Source organism: Vitis vinifera, chromosome 6, assembly GCF_030704535.1.
Source record: "Vitis vinifera cultivar Pinot Noir 40024 chromosome 6, ASM3070453v1".
NCBI lineage: Eukaryota > Viridiplantae > Streptophyta > Magnoliopsida > Vitales > Vitaceae > Vitis > Vitis vinifera.
In genome coordinates, this window is record NC_081810.1 from 21,289,985 (window position 1) to 21,298,781 (window position 8,797).

Below are 8,797 nucleotides of genomic sequence, written 5' to 3' on the forward strand. Positions count from 1 at the left end.
AGAATTTTTTATGTCATGATTTCTAAATATGGTATTTGAATTGAAGCCGTAGCTCGTTTCTGAGAATTGAATTGAAATATATTTTTCAAATGGGATTTTTGAATTTGAATCGAAGTCGGTACCTTCTAATAACAGTTTTTGCTTTTGAATTGAACTCAGCAGTTTCTAAATACCGTTTTTGGTTTTGAAGTCAAGCTGTAGTTTCTAAAAAAAAGACTTGCGTCCATATCTAAAACTATGGTGGTGTTGCTCATGGCCCATGGGTGCATTTACGGTTGACTCACAGGGCAAATATTATTTTTCTTCAAAAGTCAGACACATCAACGGTGATGGTGGACTAGCTCTTTCCTATTTCCAGGTATTATATTCACTTTTGCAATTATTTTGTATCCTGTCTGGCCATTCCCATTAATCTCATCAATAGGGAGTCCAGGGATGGCATTTGCATTTCCCCCCTTTCGTTTTTCAAACTTCAGAACGAAGCGAGTGGGGGCAGTGGAATGGACTGCCAAAAGGTCTCTAAATTCACGTGTGGGACAAACTTTAGTGTGATGTTTGGGGTTTTAAACCCCGGATGGGGAGCGTAGACGAGGAGTGTGAATAGGCTTTTCCTATGGAAAGGCGCAGCTGTTGACCTTTCTCTTGCTTTTGTGAAGGCAAAGGATTCATTGGAGACCGAGAATCTCTTTGGTGACACTTGACTTATACCTTACTCAAAGCAACATGATGGGTGGGGTACTGTGTTTCCGACTTGACAATTTATTTTTTCTTGGGGGTTTAATTTCCCAAGGATTTGTCCAAGAACCAATAGTTAAGAACTTAAAAGAATCCGAGGAACTTCAATGACCCTCATAGCAGATAATTTTATGTCGAGTGGAGGAGGAGCACATATTGCGGGTCTCCCTACAGAAACCAGTGCAGCAGAGGTGATGTTGTTGGCATTTAATACAATGGTTGTCTTTTGGTGGTTGCATTATTGGATTTGTGGCAATATTCATTAATAGATAAAATATTTGCCACTCCATCCTGTCTTGTCCCTTTTCCTAGGGTATCGTTCCCATACCAACCATCGCCTCAGTTTCTTCCTATGCCTTTGCTTTGTCCCCTTATCCATTCCCTTCTGGTTAAACCCGTGAACTTAAAAGGCCCATACCCATTTATCTAGTCCAATCTCCAACTCCTAAACCCAACCCAAAACTCTATTGGGATTTGCCCCGTTCAGGGGCCCAAAACAAAGTAGGCGTGATTGGAACTCCTTGACTGAATTTCCATGACAAATCCAGTTGAAATGGGCATCTCCTTAACTTGCCAGTTTCAAACTGAGAGCTATGGGCTATAATTTCAAAATAACAGAATAATCCAACCCCTAACAAAACAAAAATGATCCATCTGAGGCAGCTATAATTTCAAATACTTCCTTATGTGTTTCTCTATTGAACACTACAAAATTTTCTTTGCCATACTCCTTGATGATGGAGTCTGTGTACAGATTTGCACTATATATATATATATATATATATATATATATATATGAAAGTTTGGCCTCTTATCATAGCACAGTAACAAGGATTAACAACTGGTAAGGTAAGGATTAACAACTAGCAAGGTAAGCCAATTTACAGAGACAATATTGACAGAACAATCAAGGAAAGAAGAAATTTCTTTCTTGCCTTTCCTTCCGGCCTATGTGTTTGACATGGCAATGGGAGAAACAGAATTGTAAGTTCCGTTGAGAACAACTTGTGCTCAATCAGGAGTCATCTCACCATCCCAGCAATCCCTGATGAGCATGAAGAAGCTGGACCTCCTTGTATCTGTCTAGTGTTGTAGGACTTGCAGCTCAGGCATTTATGAGCCACAATATGGAATTGAACTTCAGATTGTGCCCCACAATCATTGCAGAGGATCCACACCTAAACATATTTGGAAACCCGATTTAGAAAATATACAATTTAAATCAATAAAGGCGCATAGTCTTTGCTTACTTACCATCTTCTTTCGGTACATTTCAGGCATGGGAGTTGAAGCAACCTGAGTTCATTTTTGTTGGTAAAAAAATGTTAGCAAATGAAGCAAAAACAATTCTCTTAGCATATCAGAATGATCAAAACAGTCGATAGTGCCAGCATACCTCTCGGTCAATTTTTTCCCACAAACTGGACATATCACAAATGGATTTTGAGCAAACAGGGCATGAGTAGCTGCAACATTACATAGATTTATTTGAATAAGAATCCAGTAGGTAGAGAATTTCCAGTAGAAAGTATTTTGAACTAATTTCTTACCAAAAATGCTGTTGCATCTCCTTCACACACTCCCAATGTATAGTGTGTCCACATTGTAAGACAGTAATATCTTTTGTTGTATCAAAAAGGAACTGTCAATTAAAACAGAAGCATCCAAATGAGAATCAAATATTTCTTTCTATATATATATATATATATATATATATATATTCTTCCTTCGATGAATAACTTTGTTTTATAGCTCAATTTTACCTCGAAGCAAACAGGGCAATTGTGGTGCATTGCCCTTTCCACACATCGGTGTGTATCCTTCATCATATTTGAATAGCAACATCCTGAAGCCAGAATTATAAACTCCAAAAATCAGATATGGAAAAGAAACAGAGGCCATAATTGGCAATATCAAGCCAAGTAGCTATCTTTCTTACCACATTTGTTGCAGTGAAAGAAATTCTCCTTCCCTCCGGTTCTGTAAAAGCATACACAGAGGGTTGAGTTTTACAGAAGTATATGCACAGTGATAAAATGAAGATTAGGCCATGAAACAATTATATTCAAAGAATGGCACCATGACTATCTAACAAAAGTGAATTGTAATACTTTCATACATGAACAGAGGAACAAAAATACCAAAATTTCACCTGCAGATTCCACATTCTTCACAATGATATTGATTCTTAGAAACCTGAACAGTAAAATGTTTGTCCGATAAGCAGCCATTTAAATGTAAAACCACAACTTAAGAAAGTTAAAAACAGGTGGGTGGTGTTTGTTTTTTTGGCTTTTTGCTGAAAACCATTTAGTTTTAGAATTTAGGTTGTTTATTTTTTTACTTTTTCATGACTTATTATAAACTTTTTACTAAATAGAAAAAGCCAAAATATGTGGCTTTTTCTAAATAGAAAAAATAACACAATAGTTTTTTTTTATTTTTTAATACTTAATAGAAATAAAATACTACAAAAACAAACAATCTAATATTTAATACTATTAAGTATTAAGGTTCTATTTAGAATTAAGTAAAAAAACAAACACCAAGAAATACACTAAGGGGGTTACATCATCATCGAAGAACTTGCATTTCTCGCAAAAGTATTCCCCCATGCAAACGCCACAGGCAATGCAATTCTGTTGGACCTGATAAGAGCACAAGACAAGAAGATCAAGACCCATTTAATTTTTCCTAACCATCTTTCCTCTCAGTATCAAACTTTGATTTCATGCTTAGAGACTCACATCTTGTTCTGTGTCACAAAGAGAACAAATGACCTGTAATTCCAATATAAGGACGAAACAATTAGAAAAGCATAAGAGAAAAGATCAGTATAGTGAACCATATCAACATCAATGGAAGAAGACATTTATAACCACATATATAAAATTTTATGCCTTATCCACAAACTAATGTATCAATTGAAGATGTCTTTTTTGGTTCCATTCTTTGAATCATCTTAAAACAGACTAGAAGGTTATCCAATCATGTTGTTCAATATGAGCCATAAAAAATTCAAGAGGCCACCCTGTTCATGGCCATCCCCTCCTAAACCATATTATGCATATGAAGGGGAAGGAGATAAAAATGGCAATTGAGAGCCATAAATTCAAAGTTTCAGAAATAAAATGAATGAGTTGGCAAGAAAATGCAAACCTTTTTAACTTCATGCCTTGGAATATCGTGGCGATCATGAGGATCAGTTTCCAGTAAATTCTGCTCAATTAGAAGTGCCGTACCAAAGATTCTTAGATAAAGAAGAATAAAGATTGGTTCTTAATTTTATTTTCTTAAATGCAGAAAGAAAATATGAACACACACCTTGGCTTCATTATGGCAGTGCCTACAATCAAAGATTTCATCACAACAAGGAGCCCGAATCTTGCATCTCCTTCTGTAATGTGTGCACCTAACCCCCACCAACAAAAGGAAAACCCAGTTGCCAATCAGAGTCAAGTCCCCAATAAAATTCAAAGCAATACAATAGAAACATCAAGAGAATAAGAAATACCCATATTTCCCAGATCCAAGCTCCGTGAGAGACACCTCTCTTCCACAAATTTCAAGCAATTTGCTATCAACCCCACCTTCCATTCTTCCTCAACCTCCGATCTTTCAGTACCTCTCCTTCTTCACCTGAACTCATTAACATCACAAAAGTAAATTTCAATAACAAAGAAAGATGCCTGAAAGATTAAACCCAACAGAAAAAAACAGCCAAAAGGGTGTCTAAAAACTTCTAAAAATAAACGGTACGGACCCCAAAAAAGGTAATATAAAAGGTCAGGGAGAGAAAAAGGATATCTGATGAAGGCTATAACAGCAATGGTGTATATGTAAAAAGGAACCCGTCTATCTCTCTAAAACACACACTATTTCTCTCCCTCAATCAAAATCTTTTGGCTGACGAGGATACACGGCGGACCCTAATCCTGTAATTGTCGTCATGATATTCCCAATAAAAAAAAACTGGTCATCATGGAACATACCCACAATAAAACGCAGCGTTCAAGGGAACAAAGTTAATGGGGTTCTCAAACTCTTCTTCTTCAAGCTTTGAGGAGCAAATGGGTGGGAGTTAGCGGATTTTATACTGGCACAAAAGTCAAATGGATGGCGGGAAAGTAACAGAAGTGGGTCTCGGATTACTACTAACGTCTTCTTCATCATTTTGGTCATTTCAGGAACAAAGTTTTTGGATGATTCTGAAACCCCTCACTCGTTTACAGGGAATGTGTAATCACACTCCATCGCCATAATAATATTTTTCTAATTTCTTTATTTTTTATTTTTAGAAGAAAACACGCTAATGATTTGGCAAGTCTTTTTTATTTATTTTTAAAAATGATGATGGCACCCGATCCGCCGGAAGCGCGTGGTGAGACCTTTGGTTGAAACCAGAGCATGAGAGTTGGGAAAACCACTGGCGGCCGCTGAAGCGCGACGTCGTTTTAGGGTGAGGGTTTAAACGTTGAAGCAACAATAAAAAAAAGGAGTGGATAGGTTCTGATTGTTAGCTGACAAGGCATGGGACCCACCACGTATTTCGTGACGGTTGGGGAGTCAGCGTCATTCAACGTGGCGAATAATAAGTGGGTGAAAGTGCGTGAGAATGAGGGGCGTGGGTTTAAAGCGGTTGTTTCCTAGATGGCCTATATCCATGTTATAGACTCATAGGGATTAGACGTGTTTGGAGACGTGCAACTCCGTTTCTCTGTTCAGGATTGTTTTATGGAGTGGGGCCAATGCATGAATGCACGCAACGCCACTTTAAATTATCCCTGGGCCCGACCTTCTATTTATTCCAATGTTTTCAGCACACAGTCCGTAAGTTAACCCGAAACAGTTACCAATTTACGTTTTATTAATTGGACCGACAATCTAAATCATGAAATTGGTGACATAAAATATATATTATTAAAATTATAAAGAAAATAATAAATTCTATATCCACTTTATTTTTAGAGTTTTTTTTTCTATTTTTTTGTCCATAGAAATCTTTATCATATCTTATTATATATTTATAATGACATAATTTTAAATTTTTTTAAAATTAATTTTAAACGGGAACAATTCATTGATTGTTTTCAAAAATTTGAAATCTAAACAAATGATTCAAATGAAATTTCAATAAATATTCAATAAATCAATATGTAATAAATATTAAATATTTAAAAAGAAAATGAGAAGATTCCAAACTTTGCAACTCCCATGGGAGATTTGGAGGATAATTGGCGAACTCGCCGATAGGCATGTAGTGGCGAACTCGCCGATAGGCATGTAGTGGCGACGACTACTCCAATGTGGTCCAATTGGAGGTCTGTAAGGTGGAGAGTTAGGATTAGGGTTGTTGGGAAGAAAGAGGAGGATCGATAAAGTGGAAAAACCAAAATGGCATTGTTTCAATGCCAAATGCATCAAAATGATATTGTTTTGATGGTGAAAAAAATAAACTTAATTATAAATTATTTGGTTCAGGGGGAATTAATTGATTCGGCTAGTTTATCGATTCAATTGTCAATTTGGACGATTCGAGACTAGTCCAAACCTTAGACAAGTCAAATTATCGAACTGAATTGGAGCAGTAACCAACCAATAATCAAATCGGCCTGTTTAATCTGATTTTTAAAACTATGATTTATTTTAATATTTTTTAAATATAACTTAGAGTGCATTTTATGGAGATTATTTTTAGTCTTTTAAATCCTTAGAAAAATATATTTCTTTTTAAATGAGTTAATATGAAATTGAGTTAAATATACATATCTATCATAAATTTATTTTTATATTAACTTTTTATTTTTTATATTTATCATTTTGAAAAATAAAAATTTTTTATTAAAAAATTAAATTTGTGATTAAATAAAAAAACTAAAAACTATTGTTAAATAATACTAATATATGTATTTTATATATATATATAATATGTTTAAATTATTTCTATATATTAAATAATATATGTGTATATAAACATTTTTCATTTATAAATTTTTAAATATTTTAATTACAAATATTGTTAAATGTATCAAAATTTTCATATTTTTTAATAATAAATATTAGAACACCATATAATTTTTATTTGAACATTCAAAAATATAATATATTTCATTTCATTTTTTTCATTATTTTAAAAACTAAATGAATGCTTTCTTTAAAAGAAAAAAGCTCATGTACACGTGGAAACATTGCGTTTGAGCTAATAGAGAATTGAGCGTGGGCATTGAGACGCGTGCTTGAGTTCGCCGTGCCACTCTCCCACACACGTGCAAACGTGTCATATTCATCTAACTAAATAATGACTACAACAATTATTTTAATCATAATTCAATTAAATTTAATGTCTAATCTTTGTGAAATATGAGAGCTTGCGCTTGTTGAAGAGTTGGGCCACCAAATTCGATTATTACATCAGGGCCGTCCACTGTACGCCAATAATTCTAGATTCTCGAATCATACCCTTATTTTTAATCAAATATAATATATTAATATTTTTAATTCTATAAAAATATATCTAATACATCATATAATAGTTTTTTTAGAAGATAAAACAATCAAATCTTCTCACTCATCCTTCCTTATGACTCAACCAAAAGTTTGACTTTTTGTATGCTAGACTAGAGATGGTAATAAGATGGGTTTTTTCGGTACCACATCACCCAGCCTCTAATGGGACAAGGTTCAATTTTAATAAATGGATTTGAGATGAGTTTGAAATTTTTTTTAAAAACCTGGGGGCGGGTTCAGGTATTGCCCCGTCCGGCCTCGATTATATATAAAATTAATTTAATTTTACTATTTTTAATATATAAATAATAATATAATATTTTTAATAAAATAAGTTATAAAAAATATAATAATTTAATTATTTATAAAATATATTTATTTTAATGTAATTAAAAATTAAAAAAAAAAATTAAAAAAAATTAAATTAAATTAAAAAAAGAAGTTAAACGGGGCGAGGTGGAGTGGGTATGAGAATTTATCATACCCGCACCGTCCCGTCCTGCCCCAACCCTGTCCCGTTTAATTTTTTAAATGAGATCGGGATGAGAATATCCCAGTTTTACTCTGATATAGGTTGAGTTGATATTTTGTTGATCAAATTTGCTATAGATATTTAATTACTCTTGGTTTATTTCATAATTCCCAAGCAACAGGGAGAAGGTTGTGGATTAAGTTTAATCTTTGCTTTTGGGTTGTACATATTTTTCCTTAGTTCTATTGTTTGATCTTCTTCTAAGCTTAGTCTGATCTATTTCCGGTTTATTTATGGGAAGGGTTTTGGGTGTTTTATATGGCATGTAATGAAGAAGGATCATTTGAAACTTTTATCTGAAATAGCATGGAAGTAATCAAAGGATTTTGGGGATTGCCTTCCCATCTTTTCATATTTATTTTAGGGGTAGAATTGTTTTGAATAAACAGGGCAGGGTCAAGGCGGAGTTGGGATGGGGACGACCCGTTTCGAACCCGTCCCGTTGCTATTCCTTTGCCAGTCTACCCAATAAGTGAACAAAATTTGAAAGAGAAATCAATTTCAATTATGATTTTTTTTTATTTTTGCCAAAATAATATAAGCGTTGGATGAGTAGAGATGTGGGCACTATACATTGGATTGGCTATAAATCCTAAAAAATCTTCTAACCCCATGGAGGCATGCTTTAAAGATATTTTATTAGAGTGGAAAATGATTAGACTTCCCTCTATCACACATAGCTTTTACTAAGTTCCGACAATATTGATTGATGAATCGCCATTCCAATATTAATTATTCATTGCTAGTTGCCAAAAGATTGAACGGTTTAATTTGTTTTGTCTTATATAAGAAAAAGAAAAAGGCTTCTTTTAAGTTTACCCTTTTCTTTCAATTGTAATAACAGATTGCCCTTGGATGCCAACAATTGCCAACATGCACCACATATATTGTTGTATGGGTTTACCAAATACTAGATCAAATGAATTTTCATCTATTATATTTTTCGAATAAGAAAATTTAAGTCTTGTTTGGTTTTTCTTTTGAGAATTCAGAAGATTTTATTTTATTTTAATAAAAGTTATA

The 8,797-nt window shown here is 33.9% G+C and overlaps 1 protein-coding gene across 2 annotated transcripts; it reads right to left on the reverse strand.

The window, feature by feature from the left end:
* Window positions 1-1,401: 1,401 nt before the first annotated feature.
* LOC100258546 (E3 ubiquitin-protein ligase RZFP34) lies at window positions 1,402-4,876 on the reverse strand. 2 transcript variants are annotated; one of them, XM_010653465.3, is made up of 13 exons: window positions 4,499-4,876; window positions 4,250-4,374; window positions 4,060-4,147; window positions 3,895-3,954; window positions 3,483-3,515; window positions 3,306-3,383; window positions 2,888-2,931; window positions 2,675-2,715; window positions 2,499-2,581; window positions 2,286-2,377; window positions 2,132-2,201; window positions 1,990-2,031; window positions 1,402-1,913 (listed from the first exon to the last, which is right to left on the reverse strand). In XM_010653465.3, exons 2-13 carry the CDS (start codon window positions 4,330-4,332, stop codon window positions 1,758-1,760), a joined length of 870 nt encoding a protein of 289 aa, XP_010651767.1. In that variant the 5' UTR covers window positions 4,333-4,374; window positions 4,499-4,876; the 3' UTR covers window positions 1,402-1,757. The 2 variants fall into 2 exon arrangements, with proteins under 2 accessions (XP_010651767.1, XP_002274709.1); XM_002274673.5 differs by having other exon boundaries at window positions 4,728-4,875.
* Window positions 4,877-8,797: the final 3,921 nt, after the last annotated feature.

Coding starts and splice junctions, on each gene's coding strand:
- LOC100258546 (XM_010653465.3), bottom strand. CDS start 4,332: ATGGAAGGTGGGGTTGATAGCAAATTGCTTGAAATTTGTGGAAGAGAG. Junction 2,032..2,131: donor GGGAAAAAATTGACCGAGAG/GTATGCTGGCAC, acceptor AAATGAACTCAG/GTTGCTTCAACTCCCATGCC. Junction 1,914..1,989: donor AAATGTACCGAAAGAAGATG/GTAAGTAAGCAA, acceptor AAATATGTTTAG/GTGTGGATCCTCTGCAATGA.